The 25,683-nt window shown below is 41.8% G+C and overlaps 1 protein-coding gene across 1 annotated transcript in view; it reads right to left on the bottom strand.

Moving 5' to 3' along the window:
- TOX3 (TOX high mobility group box family member 3) overlaps window positions 1–21,835 on the bottom strand; it is a 73,615-nt gene extending 51,780 nt beyond the window's left edge. The window contains exon 1 of the mRNA XM_066327865.1: window positions 21,447–21,835. Coding sequence (XP_066183962.1) covers window positions 21,447–21,548 — 102 coding nt within the window. The 5' untranslated portion in view covers window positions 21,549–21,835. The remainder of the gene's footprint in view (window positions 1–21,446) is intronic.
- Window positions 21,836–25,683: the final 3,848 nt, after the last annotated feature.

Raw genomic sequence — 25,683 nt, 5'->3', positions numbered from 1 at the left:
AATATTTAACAGACAAGATGAACATCTTCTTAAGGCTGCAGTTCATCTGATTCCCAGTTTTCTTCCACAATCACTTAATTCCATACAGACTTAAACATGAAAATTGTCCACAGAAATAAACATTCTGAGTCAAAGCACCTGTGGATTAAAGAAAAAGAATTTTCTCCTACTTCTTCCACCTTTATTCTACTATAATCACAAATGGAAACAAAAATCTAAGTAGTGCCAAAAGATAGCTCATTGAAGTATAATAATGCAGGGTTGTGGTGAAATCTGCTGATGTAATGCACCATATATACATTTATACCTCATCTATGCCAAAATATATTATGCACAGTTATAGTATGCATGAAAGTGTAGAAATGCCTGCAGAGCCCAACACAACACAACAGCCAGGAACTGAGTCAGAGCACTACCAGGAGGTCCCTATAGATCATCATCATCATCATCACAGTCTCTGCTTTCACAGAACAAGTCAGTGAGAGACAGGCACAAACAGTGCCCAAGGCCACACAGCCATGTGATAACTGAAATGCAATTGGAACCCAAATGCCCTTTTATGTTAACAACTACACAGTATTTCCTCACATAGAGTAAAGGACAGAAACAGAACATGCATTATTTTAAGAGAATACACCTCCTAGCTCGGAGTAATCAGGTTCCATGAGTTTATTTAGAAAAGTCTTGAACTCCATTTGGAAACGCAGGATGAAAGAACAAAACTAATAAAAGAACCAGCACAAATTTGATAAGGAGTGAACTAGATTTATATCACATCCACATTAATATAAGTGAATTTTTTTAAAAAAAAGATAGAATTGTTTGAGCATAAAGACTTACAAAAAGTTTTACCAAAATTAATATCTTTTAAATTTCCTACCAAGAAACTAGATGTCTTTCACTAGATGTTCATAATAAAATGCAGAGGAATTATGATGGTAGTAGTTTTAAATCAAATATAATCTCTAGTTAAATGCATTTTCTTTTATAAAGTCTCTCTCTTCACAAAATAAGCCCTGAGAAATACATTTCCTCCTGAAATTACTCCACATCTTTCATGCCACAGGGAGAAATGGAAGTAGAATAGTCCAAATAAAGTTCTATTCACTTAAGCCATCACTAGCAAAGCCCAGAGCCTGAAGGAAGATGGACAGAATATTTGGTTTTGCCCTCATACCTACCCACTGATGGCTGATTTGTCTTTTTTCAATGTTTAGTGAGAAAAATCACCATTTTTACGTGGTCTCAGGCTTTGAAATTCCAAAGAATTGCATCACAAAATAACAGGAGCTTCATCAAACTCAAAGCTATGCCAGAAGTTACTCCTTCTCCTGGCACACCTATAACTTTTCAGTTCTCAGCCTAGTGAAATTATCACATACAATAATTTAAATTTAATCTTGAACAAACCAATGCTGAACTCTGGATGAATGATAGACACAATATGATAGATTTTAACTTTATTTTTTCTTTATTTAATCTGCAACTATTATTCTGTATTTTCCTTTCCAAGGACATGATGGCTCTGATTAAGAAAAGAAATTGACATAACTTTGTAACAAACAGTTTTCAATTACCTTTAATAAATCTTTGGTATAAATGTGAATAGCTGCTAATGCAGATGAAGAGCATTAAATAATGAATTTAATGCTACTGAGCAAATGTCATTAACATTTTTTTGAAGACTGGATGAACATTAGCTTTGTTGGTAAATGACATTTTGAATATTTAGGGTTTTATAAGGGTGGTTCACTTCTTTATACAGCAACAAATCTTCAGACAGTACTTGTGTCTGGTTGTAGAAAACCACAATTGATATCTTTTCCATATATACTTAACCTCCTACAGATTTATTTGATTCTCAATAATTACTATTCTCTGGTAAGAGGCATATGTTATTATAGCACACTGCACTCCCACAAGCTGTCCACTCAGTGTATTTTAATAAATCTCTGCCAAAGCTGTATAAATTTGATCCTGTTTAAATTTAATAAGGATCAGAATATATCAAAGCACAGATTCCCATGAGAGAAATAGATATTTTGCATAGTTATTGAGTGCCCTATTCATAAATACAATGTGTAAGACCTAGACCATCAACCTTGAATTAAAAAGAAAAAGAGATTAATGTGTGCAAAGCCAGCTACTTCTTAAATAACTAGTGAAATTAGTGTTTAATAAAATATTTTCCCCATACAACTGTTAAAGACAGCAGCACTGCCACAGTTTTATTATGCTTCTAATACATAACTATTGAATTTCTGCAGTACAGAAACTTGAGTGTACCTTCTCAAGTACCTTTTACAATTCTTCCATTCAAGATGTACTACATGAGGGCACAGATTCCTAAATATGTCCCCAAAGGCTCCTCTCTGGGGCTGTGCTCCACCCTTTTCTATTCCTTGGGAGCACTGGAAGGAATAGGCAGGAAGCAGATCAGCCACCAAAAGCCACCACAGCTATTGCAGAACTTGAACTGCTTTAGGACAATGAAGAGCATAAACAGGTATTTGCCATCAATTTCCTTCCATTTTCTGGAAGGATGTCTAGAGGAGGAAGAAATTCTCAATGCTCTATTAATTCTAGGTAAATTTACTGATTTTATGTAATAGTCTACAAAATTTTATGTTCTATTAAGTAGCTCATGTTTCAGAGCCTGCTGTGCCAAAATACCAGGACACAAAACTATGCAATTAGATGCTGATCTAGCAGCTTATGAAGAATTTTGAAGATTGCTATCATAAACACAAATACAGCATGTATTCCAAATACATATACATTTATATAACTAGTTCTTCAGATTCCAGCCTTTCTTTGGTTTTGCTTTAAGGAAAAAACTGTTTGCATGTAAGGAAAAAAAACCTAAACCAGATTTCCACTAACACATGTAGAGGCCACACCTGAGAGCTGGTGGTCACAGAAAGAATTCAACAGCCTTCCACTGGAAAACTACCTCCCCCATCATCAGTTTCAATTAGAAGTTGTTTATATAACTATACATACAACCTACCACTTTCAAAATAGCTCCACTTTCTTTTATCACCTTTGATGTTTACATGCATACAGGTATGGGAAGGAAATCAGATTGTATTTATCCTGAATTAAAATTCATACTTTCAAAGTAAGAGCATGAAAGTCAAAAGACAAATCATTTTACATAGAGAAGAGCTCTTTTCCCAAGGGGAAAAAAATGTACTAAATCAATTTGCCATTGTTTTATAAGTCAGCTACTGAGAATGAAATTACAGACGGCTGAAATTAATGTGAGTTTTGCCATTGACTTCAACGAGCCAAAGATGTCATCCTCAGTGTTTTACTATACACAGAAGCCTGATGTCAGAACTGGTACAGCTTTATGAAGTACATTACAACATAATTCAATCCATCAAAGTGAAGACAATCATGCCATCACTCAATCATTGGTCCCATTCACATCTGTGGTAAGATTCATCCTTGTTTTCTTTTTCCCTTACCGTCAGATGAGCGCTGGAGCTGGGAAACGCCTCAGCCACATTTGTCAGCAATATTCCTTTACCACCATCAGTGTCATGGTGGAAGTGCAGGTATAAAAATGAAGTTGTAAATTCAAACTATACCAACCGAAATGTGTGGAAACCACAACACAGGAAATGTAGCTTTCCCAGAATATTGTCATCAAAATCATAGCACTTAAAGCACAATTACTTTGAACTGAGATCAAACAGTATCATGATATAACTACTGATCCCAGGTAAACACATGTCTAGGCTTTCTACGTACCACCTGTAGCACAGGTCTTTGTTTCCAAGAATTTTATTAAATTTTAGAAAATCCTGTTGGTTCCACTCATTTAAACATTCAGTGTTAAAGTGCAAAGATGCTGAGGTAAGAGTATGGTGACGGTGACTTGATTTCCTTACTTTTACCTGTTTGGGTCTTTCAACTTTAATGTTATTTCAACAAAGGGCCTTGTGTTTATTATGGAGATATTCTGTTGTATTTCCCTTTTCTCAGTTCATGAAGTTTTCAATATAACAAGAAAAAACATAGCTCAAATTCTTATTTTGAAAACCATATTGTCATTTTTATTCAGCCTGTATTTTAATATAGCATCAATATTTAACTACTTCATTAAATGAAGTGTGACTTTTATAGTGAAAATGTCAGTCTTTGCAGTTCATTAAATTCATTTAAAGTATAGCTGCTCGATTTTTTTTTTCCTGAAGGAATAAAGGAATATTAACTGAAGGCATAAACTTAGCATTAGCATGTACTTTTTTCTTCAAATTAACATTCAAGATTTGCAACAGTCTTTACAAATTTAAGAGATTGTTTGTATCCTTTTGCATTATCCCTATTTTTATAATAGATGTCACTTTTATAGCACACACAACTGTTTATCACAGTTGGATATGACCAGTAGGATGTCGCAAAGGATATTAACACGTCACGTGCTATTATGAATCTGTAGAATCCTTCAAGTAATATTAAAAATACATTATTTTTAACCGTGGCATCTGGAAAAATAAACTGTATATGATGTAAAATGTAATAACTCTTGGAATCCAACAGGGTTTATGAGTTCTCTTTTTCTGTTTCATAAAACATTCTTTGATGAGTATCCTTTTTCTTTGATGGAGGGTTTCTATTAACTAATACAAAAGAACACAGGGAAAGCACCATTTCCACAAAGGCAGCACCATGTTTTTGCCATATGTAAGAAGTCTTGGCCCATATTCCCTAGGGTATGTGATTTCTGTGACAAATACCTATAAAATTGGAAAAGCTAATTACTTCTGATTAATAAATTGATGTGATTATTGTTATAAATGTGTATTTTCATAAGAATAAAAAAGTTTCTTTGAAATGTACTAAGATATAAAGGTGGTGATACTTTATTTTCAACCTACTACTTTCCATGTTTGTAGCAGGTGTTAATGACAGTGAAATCTCAGGTTTTGGAAGACAATCATGAGTCATTTTCCACTTCAATGTTTAGGTCCTGTTCTTTCCTGCCCAACAAAACAATTTGATTAGGCCACTCTTGTAGTAATGATCTGAATCACTACCATGATGATTCTCACACTTCCTATTCTCAGGCTGCACTACCCCGCCAAGGCTTAATTTATCACAACACAGGTAGTGACTGGGGAGGGGTTTGGGCATGTGACATTTTAAAGAGCTTCATTGTCATAACTATAACATCCATCCTCTGAAAATCCGACCCTTTTCTAGTGTCTTAAATGTGAAACCCAAAACACCCCTACAATACATGAACACTTTGGGTACTATCACAGACCATAAAGATTTAGGTTGGAACCAGGACTTTGAAAAGTATCAAATTATCCAATATATGATTTTAAATTTCACCACATTTCCCACTCCTCTCACACATGGGCATTTTTATCAGTTCATGCAACCAGCAACTGGCATCAAACTACAGAGGAAGAAAAAATGCAGAATGCAGTAATTAACATCTACTAAAGTTAAAAGCTGCCTTCAAAAACCTTCTTCCAAGATTGCTGCGCACAATAAAGTTTTATTTTTTAGGAAAACAACTGTACATCTCCAAATCTATGCTGCTACTGTGATTTGTTTTTCTGTGCATCAAAAGCAACAGGGTTTCTAGGAAATTCTGATGTTTGAACTACTTGCCTTTGGATGAATTTCTCTGAAGAGTACTATAGAGAATAAAAACTGAATTATCATGTGGATGGAATTCTGAAGAAGGAAAAGAAGAAACTCTAAAACTTAATTACAGAAGCAACAGCCAAGTCACATATATGTAAAGCTAACAGGTACCAGTGACACCTATTCCAGATTGGAGTTTCAAATCAAGTCTTTACACCCTTATTTTCTACACTGTAACAGCTGCCAAACCAAACTGATTTTAGAAATTTTAGAAATCCCTTACAGCAAGGTTACACGGAGCTAAACAAAAAACGTTTGGTTTAGGATGTCATGCAGATGCAGAGGGATCCAGACCCTGTATGAAATCACCCTGGTCTGACAGGTCACAGTGACCAGCTCACTCCCACTTGAGGGCAAACTCCTCCCCAGCAGAGCAGAGATGGTTATCCTGGATGTGAAACAAGTGCTTCATTCTCCCATTGCAGGGCCTGCCAGGCAAAGGCTGAGGCAATGCCACCCTTCCAGAACTGATTTTCTACAACAGTGCAAGGAGGATCAAATTGATCTTTGGTTCCTGGTCACCTTGTGCAGCCCTTGGAAGGAACATCAGGAGATCTCTAATCCAACCTGTGCTCAAAGTGGAGGCCACACCAAAGCAAGAAACTTCTTGATTGGGGATTTTCTTCAGTCAGCTCTTAAGAACCATCAAGGATTTCGGCCAACCTCTTCCAATACTCTGGTACCCTCAAAGTGATTTTTTTCTCTTTATATCCATCTGAAACTCCCATTTCAGCTTGTGCCTGTTACCGCTCAACCTCCAACCATGAGCCCTTGTGCAGAGCCTGGCTCATCTCCTCACAAGTACAGGGGATGCTGCCAAGTGTCCTGCAGTCTTTCCTTCTGCAGGCTGGTCAAGCCCTGGTCCCTGAGCCTCTGATCACACAGGGCAAGTGTGTCAGGGACTGACTACTGCAGGCTCTCACTCCAGGCTTTCATGTTTCAGTCCACCAGGACCCACTGGTCCTTGCCAAGACCTTCCCTGGCAGTCAGACCCCAGCCCGTATCTCAAACCAGTCACCAAAACCAGTGTTTGACACATTAGGCCAAGGATAAATGTGTTGTCATCAAGCTTCAGGGGTCTGAGATGCTACAAAAGCCCCATGTATTCCCTTTTCTAAAGTTCACTTAAAAAAAAAAATCTTTCTTTTACTCAGATAAAATACTTCATTACCCATTCTGATGAACAAGCATAAATAAATAAAATCCCACTGTTAGTACTTAGCAGCCAAAGTAGGAAGAATAATTACTTTGGACAACTGAAGTTTTGAAGAAAACTTTCACATCAGCTACAGTCACCTGCTTTAAACTTTCAACTATTTCAACCTATTCTTCAAAAGAAGATAAAGCTAGAATCTTCTCAGAAAAAAAAAATCTATATTGGTTTTTAATCACACTTTAATAGCACGAAATTAATATACTTGTCTTGGGACGTATTAAGAACTAGCAGCAATGAAATTTGACAATAAGATTTTGGCAATTAAACTGCCTTATAACCAAGCAGCACATCTTCACAGTATATTTCAGAGCTCAGTAATTCCCACAAAATCATGCTGCAAATGCAAATAATCAAAGGCTACCAGTGTTCAGAAGGAGCCATCTAATTCTTAAAACATAAGAACTAGCAGATATTTACTACTGTTAAATTTTTCTGAACTTCTGCAATTAATCTGCAGATTCTGTAAGTCTGAAACTCAAAACCTGTTCAGCCAAATGATCACTTTCAGTGTGTCATGTCCAGTGCTGTGAATGAGAGGCTTTCAAAGAGATCTGTGATCTACCAGGTCTTTATGCCACACACTTGGGACCTTTCTCTTAGAAACAGAAACTAAACTGATTCCACTTCAGCTGAAGAATTCTCAAGATACTGGTTGTTGGCATGCAACTTCTGCAGCTTTACCCTTGTTTCATGTGATTTTTCAAAGAAAAATACTTGGATGAAGCTTCAATTTTACATACTCCAACCAGATGACCATTTCAAGAAGCCAACAGATAATCTTTGTTTAAAATGAAAAAACACACTGCTCACATTTTTCTATCATGTAACAGGCCTGGAAAAGGACACACAGGGAAAAAAAAATTCATTACACCAGTTAGAAAGATATTATGCTAATAGTGGAAAGTTCCCTAAAAGAGTAGATAAGTAAGTATGCTGTTATTTTTTTTTTTTAACACTGAACTAAAAATATAATACAAATGAACACCACAGGATCCAGTACAAAGCATATTTCCTGGGAATGCTGTGTTCTCAAAAACTGAGGCAGCTCCCAGCTAGCAGAGCATGGAGGTGAGGAGGCATATGATTACCTGATGTGCACTTGCAAAACACCCACATCAAGACAAACCATCTAATGACTTAATACCACACTTCTAGAGATTGCCAAGGTTCCAGATGTGGATTGTTCCACCATCTCAGATGCTTAAAGGCCTTTTCCTCCCTCCTCATGGCCACCAAGGAAAAGCTCACCACTTCGGAAGGAAGAACTGAATAGTCTCTCGACATTTACCGAGAGATACTTAGATAATTACCCATCATCTATAAATCTCATTTCTAATTGTTTTCCACTATATAAATAGACTTTGGACATGAATTTTCTTTACTAGCTGTTATGCAATACTCCAAAGTTGTTATTAAATGTGTAAATAACTATCACATCTGTGGCTGCCTTGTCTAGAGTCTCACAGACTCACTCTAAGACTCGCAGAGTGCAAAACACAAATTCAGTGTCACATATTTAGGAATGTAAAGATGAAACCTATAAGAACAACATTAAACAAGATTAAAAGTACAGCCAGCCGCATGGCCTGATGACATTTAGAATCAACCCTGAGCCTTAAAAGTGATTACTGCTCCTTCCCTTTGCCAAGGCTGCCTCAGCAGCTCAGCCCTCTGGAGAGAAAGGCTTTCCTCTCATTCTCAATCTAAGCTCATGGCCAGTGTTTATACAGCCATGCTTGGAACAACACTGCTGTCTTTCTCACCCTGCTCTTTCCATTATTACTATTAGGCCATAGATACTGCCCCTTATCTCTTCTTCTCTTAAGAAAAAGAAATTCTCCAGTATAAGGTACTTATAAAAAAAAAACCCTAAACTTTTCTGCCAGACCTGCAATTTTGTGTGTCAGTCCTTTCACGCTTCAGATGTGAAGATTATCTACACCTTCTCAGCTGAATGTAGCTGAATTTTCTTTCATTTTTGTTTGGTATCTCAGTCAAAAAAAACCATAACAATCCTTCATTTATTTAGTGAAATTTATTTAGACAAAACCAGTGAGACCAATGTGTTGCTCCTGGTAGGGACAAGGGCCCAGCAGAAGTGGTGTTTTCCACCAGGCAGAGTTCACACCAACACTGCAGCCTGTCCTCACACCACGTATCAGCAGCAGCCCTGATTCCTTTGTCTCCTCAGCAGGTACAAAGGACTGGCTTTATCCTTTCAGGAAATGAATGGTTCAGTGCCTAAGAAACTACTATTTCAAAATACACCCTCTGTGCTTTTTTGATTTTTTCCCAACAAGTTTATGAAGCTGAAGTCAAAAGCACATTCAACCCTCCTGTTCAAGTAGAGTATATTCCTATGTGCAAGAGAAGGATTGTGCCCTTTCCTTTTGAATTCACTGAAGATTTCCTTACAAAGTAAGGATGAGAAAAAAAAAAAAAAAGCTGAATATGTTTTAAATCAGTTCTTACATGAAGTTCAGTTTGTCTCGCTGATTGATTATTTTTTAAGATAAACATATATCAGCTTCACAGAGAAAACTTCAGTAGCTGGGATCAATAAGCAACTGGCCTTGCTCTAGCATACATACTGAGATTCATCATCTAAAATCTTATTTCTTATTTCTGCATTCTAAGATCCCTGGATACTTGAGGTTTTGGGAAAAAGACTACAGATAGGAGTTGCTTTGCTTGGGTGCCATAAACAAACTGAACAGGGAAGCAAAGATGAACCTGCCTTTTTCTCTTGACCAAATGAGAAGCAAAAATCAGTTCTTTAAAATGTAAGGAATTGTTTTAAATGGGAATAAGAAGTTTTTCCACCCCCTTTTACTCCTGCTTCTCACCAACAAAAGAAAGAAGTTTAAGAACTCAGAGAGACTGAAAACACTTCATCTTCAAAATGTAAATATTTAGCAGTGCTCCCAAGCCACAATTCCCTCTTTCTCCCCAAGGTGTTTCACATCCCTTTTTCTATCATTTTAAATCAACAAATGGCCATTTCCTTTGGCAACAAATAATGCAAAGACTGCTTCCTACCACAGAAGTGTGGAAGATTAATAAAAGCTCTAAGAATGAGCAAAATAAGAAGAATTGAAAAAAAAATCATTAAAAAAAAAGAATAAAGATTTCTCACTGTCAAAATTCTTTGTCAGATTGGTGGTGCATTGGTTGTACTCACTGTAGCTGCAAAGTATCAATCTGATTTAATAAGTCTGAAGGTCCAGAATAACTTTCCTCCATGGATATTGTTCCTTCTTTTACTTTCACATTTATTTTAAAAGAAGAAGGGTTAAATCTGGGGGAGCAGAAAGCAAAATGTATCTTTTATATCAGGTCTCACCCACGCAGAGAATAAATGAAACTCTGAAGAGATCTACAAATACTTTATTTAGTCTAACAGTATATGGATAGATACTTATATTATTAGGATTTCTAGACTCTATCCTTTCATATGCATTTAAAATACTCCATTGACGTCATGGTATTTTAATGGAGTCCTTTTTGAGTCACAGAAACACTCAGAACGAGGCATAACAGTGTTCACCTGCAGTTAGTCATAATGAATCAAGCTTTTTATCACTGTCTCTCACTTATGCCTCATGATGGAATAACCTTAAAAGCTTCTATTTAGAAATAATTCTGCATAAACACACAAGTGACACAGAATATGATGCAGAGTGCACTATAATGGAACTCAGTTAGTTAGCAATCCAAAAGTTACAAGCCATCATAAGGAGCCCTGTGATCTCCAAAGAAGAGGTTTGTATCCTAATACAGGTACTCTGTGCAGGAGCAAATATGCAGGAGGATAGTGCAAATACCAATTTGCAGGAGCAAAGTGCCCTCCCCACATTTTCCAAGCAGTGGAACTGTGCTAGAACTGGTACAGACCAATACACACTGTCTGAGCTTTAAAAATGTGTGACTGTCCAAGAGTCACGTTTTCCATTTCACATTTATTAGTTACATGTATTACAAGCAATAGCTGCCAATTTTCTTTACAAAACCCAACACAAACCTAAAAAAAAAAAAAAAAACTTTCAAAAAATAAACCCCTTTAATATGTTATCAAGTGAAGAATCAGGATTCTTTTCTGGTATGTAAACTCTCCACCAGACTATTAACAGGAGGGCAAATTCTGAGACCTTCCTCGAAAAATTGCTATTTACTAGAGACAAGAATACAGGAGATAGGCAGCATACTCCTATGATATGTTATCACCAGCAATATATTTGTGCTGATAGAAGTCAAAGCCAATCTTCACCATCCCTACTCAAACACTTTCTAGCAGAGAAGACAGAAAAAGGCTGCTATCCTATCACAAGTTGTTTGCCAACTGAATTTAGAAAAACAGTTTGCTACTTAAACTGGGCAACCTGTAGCTGCAGACTGAGGCAAAATAAACACAGAGGCTCACACTACCATTCTGTAGCTGTTTGTTGTGAAGAATTGCAGGTAGAAAAGCAAGATTGATTTCTAAGCTGCACACTGGCCATACCACATATCTGTGTATGCACAACACAGAAGTGCCGTTTGTTTGCCAGCTTGAGTAGGCATTTAATGAACATATTTTCCTTTCATATGATCTCCAATTAATTGCTCTGAGTCATATTTAGCCCTAGATTACGCTGCCTGTCTTTCACCTAAATCAGTCTGAGCTGCACACAGATTCTGTCCCAGTTGTGGGTGGCTCCAAGAATGTCAGGTTTTTGGTACGTGCCATCAGCCAGCGAGTCCAAGCCAGAGCAGGCAGCAGAGCCATGGGGAGCTGAGAAAGCCTCCCAAGGAATGTGCTGAGCACACTCCAAGAGCCCTCTCACAGCAAAGGCACCCACAGAGCTGACTGCAGAAAGGCAGGATCTCAGAGCAAGGCCTTGTGTCGATGAGACACAGGGAGAGCAGGAGCCAGTGCACACTGCGCTGCAGGGATGGATGATTCCGAGTGCTGGAGGCAGACCCAGGTGACACAACCACGAGCACTGAGACTGCACACACACAGGGCTTGCCACATCCTTGAAACAGCAACTACAAGAAGCCATACAATACCCAGTGCACCTTACAAGCATCACCCATAACCCCAGCATAGAGCTATTATGTTGAAAGAGGCTAAGATGAAGGTATGAGAATGAAACAAAGGCACTTCTGCTCTGTCATAAACAGCAGGTAGATCTCTATCATGGAAGCAGTGATGCAAGCCACTGTTTAGGAAGCCTGGCTGCCCTGTGTGACATAACATCTGATTTACCACTCCACATGCTCTCCTTGGGTCTCAGCTGCACCACCACGGGAGCATAAAGATAGCTCTAAGTAGGTTTTAAAAACGTCAGGAGGAAAGGACAGCAGAAGCATCTGTTAAATCCTTTTATTTAACAATATCCTGAAATTGCAAATTATTTGGCAGGACAAAATAAATTGATACAAATTACTTCATCTTATAATTTGCAATACAGCAATTGGACACTCATAAAACCACAGACAGAAAGTCACATAGGTGTAAACATGTTATTTACTCTCATGACTGCTTTGTAGTGCAAATCTAAGCTCTTGTGTTTGCACCTCACAGTGTATTTACATCAATGGTTTGTCCAGTGTGGTTTCGAGATCAGTCTTGTTTGTACTTAAAGTTCTGCTGTGAAAAAGCAGAGAATGCATCGTATAATTCTGGGGGTTTTACCACGTGTATAGAATAGGCTTTTTTAAATGATAAGTATACTACATATTTCAAACTGTATCAAGCAAAACAACAGCTGAAAAAAGAACCATGCTGGGTTGTGGCAGGGAAACCACAACTACCAAGTTTTTTGCTACAACAAATCAATAGCACAATACGCCCATATTTACATGGCCACCACCTATTATCATCATCATTTCAGCCACATGCTTTCCAGGAACCCACAAAAGTAACAGCACTGACCTACTAAAGCAAACAAAATGATTGGTTTTCCATGCCTAATAAAATCCTTCTTTATTTAAAGAATGTAAATAGAGGACTGTTAATCCTCTATCACGTAAGCAGTTTACCGATAAAAGTACAGTTTAAAAAAAGGCATTTTATGACGAACAGATTTTATTAATAACAAATACTGAAATACCCTATCCCAAACCACTCAAAATTCAACAATTTGTATATAAGCCTTACAACCATGAAGAGACTAGCATAAAAAGAACAGCAGATAAATATGATCTGCTCTGAAAATAAGCCACTCCAACATTCAGCAATTGATTTCTTCATGGTTTTAGCACCATTTTCATATCAAAATTAGACAGTTAATCAATACTGAGGTGTTTAAGCATGTCCTGAACCTACAAACCTTTATATAATTCAGTGACTTTGAATACAGGCATTGTCCCATTGGGATAGAAAGGATGATTCATAAAGCTCATGTTGTTTCCTTGCAAAAAATGCACAAAACCCTCACAAATACAACGACAACAAACAAAAAAAGCCCCACTCCAAAACAAACAAAAAACCAAGACTTGATTAATTTGGATGTCTAAAACTATTTAGATTTTAGGTTTCTATCTAATTTCTCTCATATTAACTGTTTAGAGAATTACAGTATTAACTACAACCCCTTGGAATGCCAAACGCAGCAGTTTCTCTTGACAAAATTTCTTAAGGAAATGAAATGGAGAGATGAAGACACCTCACCTCAAGTGACCTCAACCATCTGCATGTAGACTTCATTTTCCACAAATCCTACCATTTATGTATTTCCATAAATGGAAATACATTTTTGTTAGGTTGCCCAGTTGATCAGAACTCTTCAGACTATTCACTGTAGAGAAGGAAAATCCAAATGCAAATGTATCTGTCTTGAGAAATGTTCTGCTTCACCATAATGATTTAACATAACCATCAGTTACACACATGGTAAAACAGATGAGGAAAGTGAGGAGATCCCTATGCTGCTGCCTCTGCAGCTCTCAGCACAGCCAGCAGTGAGACCTCTGATCCCTTATTTCAGAGGTTACCAGTCCAAGTCCCAGCATTTCATCCCAAAACACCCTCTGCTGTTAACCTGTGTCACAACCCACTCTTTTCCATGTTAGTCTTGGCTCTCACAAGTCTTTGGCCAGGAATGATAATATGTGGCTCTAGTGACCCAGACAGTAAGAAGGGATATTACTTTAAAACAGTGAAAATAAAACATGGAATTGATAAAAAATTTCTCCCATGAAATACCAAGGTCAGGCCTGATCCAATGCACATGTAAGTAACTGAAAGATGACCACGTTGGATGGGTCTTCTATGGACGTAAAATCCGCTTTGACAAGGGATACTTTCAACTTGTAGTTTTTGAGAATGGATTGCTTTTCTTTTCCCTCTTAATATGGAGCTTTTCAACCAAATGTGGCTGCTGGGCAAACTGGTCGTGCAGGAATAAACAGCAAACACTGGTGCCAAGAGCTGGAACATGAACTATGCAAACAAACTGAAAACTAGATGAAATGAACTGTTTGCTTAAAACAGTTTCCATTTTCAATAATAAACTAACATTGTCTGGTTTCAGTGGCATGCCCTCTCCAACACAATTCAGTCTGCAGCACTGGTCAATCACACTTCCAACACTCTGCTTATAAGATTCACTTATTTTTAATGTGATGAAAATAATATTTTCAGCTAATCTGTGCTTTACCATGAAGTGAATGAAGAAGTTCACTAAAACATCTCTTAGAATATTCAAGGTATGTGTGGCAGAAGCACCTGTGTAATGAAAGTCTCCCCTTTTGGCTTTAATAATTCAGCTCCCCTGCAATGCCTGTGATTTTCAATACATTGTGTCAGGCATAAACAGAGAGAATACATTCAAAACAGGATTTGGACTGTTTTGACACATGCTAACATGCAGTGGAAAAGATGTGAAATAGAAATCTTGTTACAAAAATAAATAATGAATAACATGGCAGCAAGCATGATCTCATCTAAGTCTTCATCTGAACAGAGCACAGAGGCAAAGACCAGAAGGCTCTTGTGTGACATTGTTATCTAAAGTCCTGATTAGATTTTCACCTCAGAGTTCTCAATTTTGGTAGCAATCATTGCAAAGATACTATGGTGACTGGCACTCTATAAATACATCACACAGACAGGTAACAGTACAGAACACAGCTATCAGATAAGAGTGTGAAGCATTTGAAAATTCAACCCTGCCATTAGGTCTGTATAACAGTACTCAATTTTACGGCAGTAGAAATGTGATTACAGATAAAAAGGTAGGATTAGTGCTGTACAAATTCTTCTCCTCTTAAATTTGATCATCATCATTCAAAAGCATTACTTAGGTTTATAAGGGAGTATCAGAATTCAACAAATACACAGGCATGTATTAACTGTAAATGTAATAAAAGCTGCAGCACAAACCATGGGTCACAGTTTGACTGGCCTCACTTTGTCAAACACTACAGAAAACTGCAACAAATGAACCACACAACTGAGAGCCTCCTCTAGAGCATCTAAAGAATAGAGGCTGGTATTTCCTGTGCTTCTAGTTTAGATTTTATTATAAACTTGCAATAATTCATTATAAGGTTAGGCTGGGCTGGGTACCTGTCTGTGAAGCACAACATGGTGTACTATGGGTGCTACTATGGGAATGAGGTTCTTGTCATCCCAGGGGATTTGGTCAATGTTTCCTCACTCCAAAGCCAGAGGTGTGCAGTGCGTCTCCATGTCCATGGGGCACACACTCCAGAGTGGTGATTGCTACAAAATATCACTGTTTTAAAAACTTCACCCACTAGTGATTTCCACACATACCTTAAGGACTCTAAATGTCTCCTAAGCATTAAATACAAGCTGTTCATGTATTACTGTACATTATTGCAAACATATCTTACTGATATGTTTGTAACCCACTTTAATTAAAACATCTAAAAAATATTTCTAAAAATTGACTTCTACATAGTATATTTTGTATACAATCAACTCTCAATCAACAAATGGTACATTCAGTACAGGAGCTGCATTATCTGAGCTACAGAAAAACTGTACACCACACAATCCAATCAGTGTCCCCACTACAAGTGTTCATTCTGAGCACCACAGGTTCTTGCCCAGTTGTGGCATCCAGGGGTTTCCTCTTTCACAGCTGACTTTTTTTACGTCAGAAAACCTCAGAGATGACTGTGCCTGCAAAACAGCATAATGCAAGGTGGGGTGATGATAGTACCCAATGATGATAGTACCCAATGGAAATTATAATTTCCATTCTGGTGAATGCACTCATATGACCATTTCACTTCCTCTTCCAGGGACTAGGAAATATATATCCAACAATTCTAGTGCTGAACTAGACAGACAAATATTTTGGGAACTTTTTTGCTCCCTAGCAGTAGTTGCCTACATAGTCCTGAAGTCTTGCGATACCCAAGGCAGGGGTTGGCTGTTCTGGGAAAGAAGCAGTTTAGCACACTTGCCACATGTGCCAGGAGATCAGTGGAAAAATACTGGTGATAAAACAGCATTTACTCAGTTGATGCCGCGACAGAAAGTTCCCAATCCCCTGCCTAAATTGTCTCCAAAAAGACCTGTATTTGTGTCTCTGCTAAACATCTCTACTCTTTGGGAGCTCCCTGGTGCTTTGTGGCCCTCTCCCAGCAGCTGGGGCCACCTCTGCCATGGTCAGGCTGCGGATACACACACAGAGCCATAGCACAGAGCAGCTGAGGCTGTCCTGTCTGCACCAGAGCAGAGCCCAGATGTAAACGAGCCTATTTGCAGGGCAGCTGATGAGTAAGCATGGAGCTTTCTATCTTAGCAACATACATGCACCCATTGTCTCTCACCATCTGCTGCAGGAGAAGAAAACCTATGCATATAGAGCAACACTAAATTTGCAAGAAGAGTAGTTTTAAATTATTTGCATAACTGTAATCCACTTTTTTCCTAACAACACACACTAATAGGAATGACTTAGAGCTCCAGTTTAGCTGCTACTAAACTACTGCTGTCTTTGCTTTACCTCTGGAAGAACAAGATAAACTTCCTGAGCTTCCTTTGTAAAATTAAAAATATTTCAGCCAAAAAACATCAAGCTCTGACAATCTCGTATGTACAGTAGTGCCTAAATTAAGGTATGTATGTTTGAAATTTGTATCCTTCAAGGACAATCTGTGTAGTGGAGATAAACATTATAAAATGCAGGCAGCTAAGTAATGAAGTAAGGATTCTGGAATTTAATATGATAACTCAAGCACTGAGCTGTACGTATTTAGGTTTTGGAGTTTTCACGTTTTACAAATGGCATTTTAAGAATTACAGTTCCTTAAAAATATATATGGATATATATGCCAGGATGAATACTAGTTCCCTAAATATTTTTAGTACAAGATATATAATTTACTCAGTAAGTGAAAAAGTTTGTTTAGAAAAAGCTACTCAACTGTACTGAATGTCCAAAATCATTCTCCATCTGCAGAACCATAAAAGGGCTCAAAACAGAAGCAGAATGTTTTACAACAGCTGGTCTCTTTCAACTTTCTGTAATTTTTACAGCTCCTTTCTGGTGAATTTTTTTTAGTATACTGCAGCAGGATACTTCTAGAAGCAGGCAAACCATGATTTCACTTGTGCAATTCCATGACAGAAGTGGATCACTGTTATCCCAAACCACCACCAGCCAGACACATGCAGGGTCAAGTTATGTACTCTCACATCAGGACTGAAAACTTATCAAATATGGCCCTGATCCAGCAAAGCACTTAAGCACATGCTTTACTTTAAACATGTAAGTAATCCTATTAGAGTAAATGAGATTCAGCATAAACCACTGGACTGAATCTCAGAATACCTTGGTTGTGGCCCTGATTATGTCAGTGACCGACTGTGTAACCTTGGCCAAATCACTGCACTCCCATATCCACCTTTCCTCCTTTGCCCTCTACATGTGCACGCCATGCTGCACCACCCCACCAAAAGCAATCCCCATGAATCTTCTAGAAACTGCTGTACTACCAATGATGGCAGGGATGCATATGTACATCAGTCAGTTTTCAAATACCTGTCATGTACTCAACACTAACTCTCCTCCAAAAAACCCAAGATGACATCCCTTACCCCTAGGTCTTCTTATCCAGTATTGAGCACCAATTACAAAAGCAGGACATTGCACTTAGAAAGCAGCTGGGATGGAATCCAGCTGAAGGCTACCTGCAGGTCAGGACCAGGACAGCTCCTCAGCATGCCTGGTTCCAAACCCAGGACTCAGGATACAACTCCCCTCCCACCTCAGACCCTTCCTCACAGGGCACCCTGAGATCCCAAGTCCAGCCTGGGGGTTCACGGGTCATTCTGCCACATTCCTGCCAGTGCTGTACCCACTGAAGGGAAAAAAGTCCTACAGTCCTGGGAAATTCTGTTCAAAGCACGCAGGTGGAAGGCAGCATTGTCTCACTGGGTGCAATGTATTTGCACTAGAAGGCTTTACAGTAGATATTTTTAGACACTGTGATGTAAGATACAATCTTCCACAGGCCGGCCATATGCCATCAACTCTATGTCTTAATGATCCTGAGAATATTTTCATATAAATAATTCTGCTTTTGCACATATATACAACCATGTAGCCCATTTACTTTTGCCATCACGCTGCTTCCCGGCAGTTGTCACAGGCAATGTCACTGTCACAAGGAGAATATGCATTCAGATCCTAACAATGAAGCAGGCATGGATGAGTGGGCAGGACACTCAAATGAGTTTCAGAAAAGACTTGAGGTGAAATACTGTCCCTAGTGAAATCAATAAGAGTTCTCCCATTTACTTCAGCAGAGTAAATATTCAGTCCTTTTTTTCGGTGCCTTCTGGTCATCTCAGTACCTAGGAGAACAATCATTTATTTTCCTTAGAAACACAGAGAAAATGACACAAGACATGGAAAGCAAGGCAGGGAGGCAAGATATCAAAATAGATGTACTCTCTTTATCAGAATAATTTTAAAAACCCCAAATTTACAGTGACTCCTATAACTACAGATTATAAACAATGCAGAAAATGAGATCAGATTAACACAGTTAGGACCATCCTTTCTAGGAACTCATTCACAAATTCTTCTTCTGTCCTTGAAACACCTGTACACCACATTGCTGTTTTCCCAGCTGAGCCAATGAAGAGCTCACAGCAACAGCAACACAATTCTGCGTGTGTCAGCCTGCTCCAGATCAGGCCGTTTGCATACAAAGATATCTATTATGAGACACAAGCATCATGAGCTGTACTCTGTTAATTAAAATATTTTCTGCTGCAGACTGGAAGCCTGGCCTACGAGGTACTTGCCAAAATTATGTTCAGGAGTACAGCAACTGAAATGTCTTTCTGAATAGGCCAAAAGTTAGTTACTTTTGACTTTTTCTGAATGCACGCTCTGTTCTCATTGTACAACGATGGGAAATACAGTTAAAAGGTTATATGTAACTGTGCACTAGCAGCAAGTTAATGGACACAAGAAAGTACCGGTATTCAGAAGATATTGAAAATGTTGGACGTATTAAAATAAACTTAGAAAGATCCTACAGAGTACCTGTACCTGAGCCTGAATTAAATGCACGCCGTGCACAACACAGGAAAGTCACAGAACAAGTGAAATTTACAGTAAACATGCTGGCGGCCTGTAAGAGCTGCAAGTTTCCAAAATCAGCCGGCTTGTCCAGCCAGCGGACATTTACTACGCACGTTAGAGCTCCCGGAGTCCTCAGCGCACCCGGCGCCGGGGCTGACATTTCATTTTTAATTCACGCCCCGGGCGCTCCTCCACCCGCGGTAACAAAGCCGCGCGCCCCGCGCCGGGCGCATGCGCGGAACGGCCGAGCGCGCCCCGCCGGCACCGCTGGACACTGCCGGACACCGCTGGACACGGCCGGACACCGCGATGGGCCGGACACTGCCGGACACCGCCGGACACGGCCGGACACCGCTGGACACTGCGATGGGCCGGACACTGCCGGACACCGCTGGACACGGCCGGACACCGCTGGACACGGCCGGACACCGCGATGGGCCGGACACCGCTGGACACTGCGATGGGCCGGACACTGCCGGACACGGCCAGACACTGCGATGGGCCGGACACCGCTGGACACGGCCGGACACCGCGATGGGCCGGACACCGCTGGACACGGGCGGACACCGCGATGGGCCGGACACCGCTGGACACGGCCGGACACTGCCGGACACCGCGATGGGCCGAACACGGCCGGACACCGCTGGACCCGCGATGGGCCGGACACTGCCGGACACTGCGATGGGCCGGACACCGGGATCGGCTGGACACTGCCAGACCACTGCCGGACACCGCGGCCCGCCTGCAAAACTTCAGGAGCAGCGGCTCCGATGGACATCAGCCTGCAGAGCGACACAGGAGTCCACCCACGACATCTACCCAGACGCGATTTGTCTACGAGAAAGTTTTCTCCAGCTACTGAATCTATTTGAACCCACGTCACTTCTCTCTCTGAAATTGAGCTTTGTATTTCAGTAAAGTTTATCTCTTCATTTGGAAAGGAATTTTGGAAAAAAAAAAAAAAAAAAAGCATTTAATGTAAGTTCAGGCTTCATGCAGCACCCTTCTTTTCCCCAGCATCTCATACAGTGCCTCACAAAAGGCCCCAGAGGTTGGACAAACATAGCACCAAGAAAAACACAGTGTGAAAGGGATCTTTATGTGCATGTGTGAGGGCCCAGTGCTAATAGCTCAATGTGCTATTGACACATCACAGTGCAAACAGCTAAGTCTTTTTCAAAATAGCATGAGTCACAGTGTCATTCTCAACTTTGCCTTTCCCAGATTTAGGTAATTTGTGAAACAAATCATCCCCGTATTATTAAAACATATTTCTGTAAACGAAGGTGAGACACTGGGAAATGACTATTGCTTCTGACTGTAACGTTTACTCCAAACACCGCACATGCCGCAGAGGTGTGAACAGACAGAAGTGGTACTGCAACTTCTCTGACAGCCTTCGCCAAAGAGGAGCGTTAGTCACCCTCCTGTACCAGCAGCTGATGCACTTTTAGATAATCCTCCCGCTTGGATAATCCTCTAGTTAGGAACTGGCCATGACAGAGCCGGACTGAGCCGAGGGAACGGAGCAGAATGAGGCTCCATCCTCTCCTCACAGGGCCGTCCGAGCCCACCGGGCTGTGCCCGATGCGCCGGGAGCCTCCGCGGCTCCCGCCCGGGGAAAGTTCGGCAAGTCCGGACCCCACCGCGAACGCTGCGCGCTCGGGACGCGCCTTTGTTCGCCGGCCATGGGGAGCAAGATCGCTTCCCCGAGCTCTTCCCGGCTGTCTGCCGCTCGCACCCCTCCTAACCGCGGGAGCACCGGCCCGGGGGCAGGTTCCCCGGGGCGAGCCCCGCGGCGGCTGCGGCAGGAGGAGCCGCCCGGCCCCGCCGACCGCAACTTTCCGGGGCCAGGCATCTCCCGGCCCCGCGGAGAGCGGCGGGCGCACCCGCCCCGGGCTCCGCGCATCCCCCAGCCCCGAGCCTCCCCGCCCCGACGGAGCCCCAGCTCCGCTCCGCGGGCAACCGGCCCGGGCATTAACACCCGCGGGAATAATCACCTTGTTGTAGTTGTAGTAACCCAAACACTGGGCAAAGTCCAGGTTGGAGGGGTCTCCGGGGAGCGCGCTGCCCGCCGCAGCCGGGTAAAATCTTACATCCATGCTGGAGATTTGGTCCACTTGGAGAGACCGCCGGGAGGTTTAATAGATCCACCTTCAAGTGCCTTCCCCGGGGTAGGGGCACGGGCAAACCGCCGAGGGAGCGGAGCTGCGGGGCGCCGAGCCTGCCCGAGAGCGGGGACGAGCGAGGGCCGGGGGGCGACGGGGACAGCGGGGGAAGAGGCGGCGGAAAAGTGCAGGTAAACAAGGAGAAGAAGAGAGGAGGATGAGAGGAGAGGTGGGCAGCGGACCCCAGGTGGGTGCCCGTCCACCTCGGCGGGAGGAGGGGAGGGGAGGAGGGAGGGCAAGGGAGAGGGAAGGAGGGAGGGAGGGAAGGAGGGAGGGCTGTTGTTTTTTAAAAGCTCAGTGCCAAGCCACAGCCTTTGCCTCCGCATTCAGGAGCAGCTGCTGTACACAAAGGAGCCACGCGCCCGGCGCGGACGGACTGACGGACGGACCGGCCGCCGCTGCCCGCCCGACAAAGGCGGGGGGACCGTCACCGCCGGGGGAGCGGGACACGGCGGGGCCGCGGCCGCCCCGCGCTACCGGGGAGGGGGCGGCTACCCCGGACTCGGTGCAACAGGGCTGCGCCGGCCGGGCGCGCTGCGGGGCGAAGTGCCGAGGAGCGGCGCGGCGCTGGCAGCGCTCCCGGGCGGAGCGGAGCGGAGCGGCCGGGCCCGCGCCCCTCCCCGCCCCGCCGCGCCCCTCCCGCCGCCCGCGCCCCCCCGCCCGGTGCGCGCCCGCGCCGCCGCTCGCCGCCCGGGCCGGAGCGGGGCCGGCAGCGGCTCTGCCCATGGCTGTCCTCGCTCCCGGAAGGTTCCAGGTGAGTAACTTTCACCGCTTCCACCAGTTTTCCGCCCTTTTTTTTTTTTTTTCTCCCCTTGGATCATGCACTTTATCGATTCACACCGCTGCCTTGCTGCGTCAGGTTGGTAGCAGAAGAAACGAGATTTTTCTAATGTGCTGTCAAGAGCAGGACTTTAAACCACAGTAGCCTGCCTCACTTATAGAAACCTCCTCACACTTTCAAAGTCTCCGGGTGATGAGTCAAAGCACGCCGCTAATAACCCAAATTTGTTTTGTCAGTCGTAGGCACAGCCCAGCCGTATCTCCTCCCTTAGACGGAGCTTTGCTGATCTGAAAATCTGCTCCAGAACTTTTGGAGAAAACACTAAAGCAGCACAAGGCCGTTTACCCTCACGACTTTAGCCCTGCAGACAAGGTGCTAGGAAGAAGGATGGAAACACGCCCTGGGCTCAAGGCTTCCGTGACAAGGAGAGGATTGCCTTTTGGGTCTAGGGCGGATTCCTGGGCAGTTCTAATGCAGCTGAAAGGACGCCCCAGATGGAGTTTACTCCATTCGGCTGCAAAATAGCAATGGTAACATAAGTATACAAGGCTTAACTGAACAACAGCAGCAAGACCTCTGAAGGACAGACATCCTGGGCCCGTGCTCAGTCCCACTTGTGACTGATGCTTGCCTCGGGAGCTTAGTGCCCCGTTCTTCATTCCAGGCAGGATTATTTACTGTCTAAAAACATCAGGAGCAAACTGTAAAAGAGTCAAGAGCTGCATCATGTACAAGGGAACATCTTCCTAACTCCATTCCTAGAATCCTTACGCTCAATATTTGTGATGGCACAAGTAGCCCCTGGTTGCTTAGGACATGCCAGATCACTCTTTTTCAGGATATTGATTCTGAAGTATCACACTTTGAAGTGACAATCTCTAGCATGGTATTTTGCATTAAGAGCAGAATTAAACATAGCACAGATACATATTTGTATTTCCATAGAGTATTTGGAATTTAACTTTCTAGAAGACTGTATATGAATGGATAATGCCTCGATAGCAAAGATAACAGGCATACACTGTCAAATACCTAATCCAATTACATATTCATTGTGGCAACTGTTTTTAACCAAGGGGGAAGGACTGCAAAATATACTCTGTTGCTAGAAGAGAAATGGTTAAGGCACATACAGCACAGAGTATTTGCACAGGCACACCCTGTGCAAAAAATTACTGATGATCCTGAGAGAAACAAATTGTTCAGAGAAAGACAAGTATTTCAGATAGCAACATCCCATTAGAGCATTTCTCCAACACAGTGATGGAAAAGTGGTAGTGTACAGGCACAGCAAACACCTTTCAACAGGGGCTGAAAGTAAAAGTAGAATTTACCCAAGTGCACATGTTAGATTAAGCAGATTCTTAGGTATAGGAACAGATCATTGCCCTCAAGTTCTGGACTGCTTTGCTATATGAACACTGCTATTTCCCACTGCCTAGCTCTGTGTCTCTGCACTTTTAATGAAATCTGAAAGCATATTTCCACTGAATTCAGAGGAAGACTACACGAGTCAGGAGTGAACAGCACATGAGTGAGGGATGAACAGGGCTTTGGTCCTGTTGCCGCACTGCAAGTGACCCATGGGCAGGGCATGGCCCGCTCTGGCCGGGCACAGCTCCTGCCTGGCAGCCCGGCTCAGCCCGGCCCAGCCCAGCCCGGCCCAGCCCGGCTCAGCCCGGCCCAGCCCAGCTCAGCCCAGCACAGTCCAGCCCAGCCCGGCTCAGTCCGGCCCAGCTCAGCCCAGCCCGGCCCAGCCCAGCCCAGCCCGGCCCAGCCCAGCCCGGCTCGCCTCTCCCTGGCCTCCCTGAGCTCTCCCCGCGGGCCGGGCCCGGGAGGGGCGGGTGGAGGCGCTGCAGCTGCTCCGGGGCCCGGCTCCTGCCGCCGGGGTGGGAGACTTGGGGTCGGGAGGTGAGCAAATAATGGCGATGTCAACAGCCGTGATTTAAATAGTCTGCTGTTTCCAACACAGTTCCTTCTGAAAGTGAGAGGCACAGCAATAATACCTCAAAATACTCCTTTTTGACGTCACTGGCTCAGAAAGTTAATGTAAAATTGAAACAGTCAGCATTAAAAAAAAAGAAAAAAAAAAAAAAAGTATTTACATTTAAGCTAGGCAAAACACCCCAAAAGTATGGTGAAAAGTACTGAAATACTGTCTCTTTATACTATCATGAAACTAAAACAAAAGTTTAATATTTTCAACAACAACAACAACAGAATTTCAATTTCTGGCTATAATCTACCCTTGTCACCTCTACCTAGTACCCAAACTAAGTCTTTTCCAGAACTAGTACAACTGCAGTGAAATGAATAAGTGATCTAAAATGATCTAAAGAAAAACAAGAGAAACTGGGGTATATATGCTAATTTATTTTTCTTTTTAAATAAAATATTATGGTTTATGTGATACTGTACCAGAGAGAATCGTACAAACTAAAGAATTAGGGAAGTGTGTGTTTTTCTTTCTCAACACCTCTCCAGTGTAGTTTATTAAGTAAGTAAACTTGAGTAATCTCTGCTATATTTCAATCCACGCACATGACATCATTATGGTTTTTTTATTACAATGCATTTATCTCACGAGTACCTTAAAAATGGAAAATGAGCCAAAATATTTATAACCTTCTGTACATGATGCTTGAAAGGAGTCCAACAAATTCTTCTCTCAAGCAATTCTCTTAAAGGTCTTTTGGTAAAACTATGGCTTTGAATTCTACTTTTATTTTTTTTTTCTTTCAGAGTAGTTGGAAGTATGAAGTATTTGCTATTTTGAGTAAGTATTCTTTTTTCTCCTGCTGGTTTAATAAAAGCAAGTGTCTATCTACAGTAAGTGGAGTACTCCAGTAATTTCCCTAGTCCAGGGTAGCCTCAATTTCAAAGAACTTTTCAAAAAGCCTTGTTTCATAAAGGTTTGAATGTATGCCTACCGCTGCCAAAAATTACGATTCAGGAAGCAACACACAAATGGTGACTCTGTTCCATCTTCAGCTATACTTTCTTCTGACTCATCATCACAATTCAATTTTAAAAGCCATTAAGAACACTCAAACTGCTTTCCTGATGTAAGAACAGAAATTGTATTGAGTGAATCAGTCATATACAGATTTAAAAGTGTGCCTGCACAAATTCTCACTGCTGCCCAGAAGCCTTTCAACTTGCACAGGTAAATATGAATGTTCCAAGCCTGGCTGATTCCCACACAAGCCTTGCAACTTTTTTTTTTTTTTTTCCTCCATACCAGGCCAAAGTTTGTATCCTTACAGCCTTTGCAAACGCTGTGTCAGT

This window comes from Sylvia atricapilla, chromosome 12, assembly GCF_009819655.1.
Source record: "Sylvia atricapilla isolate bSylAtr1 chromosome 12, bSylAtr1.pri, whole genome shotgun sequence".
NCBI lineage: Eukaryota > Metazoa > Chordata > Aves > Passeriformes > Sylviidae > Sylvia > Sylvia atricapilla.
This window is presented reverse-complemented; position numbering and strand designations above follow the sequence as displayed.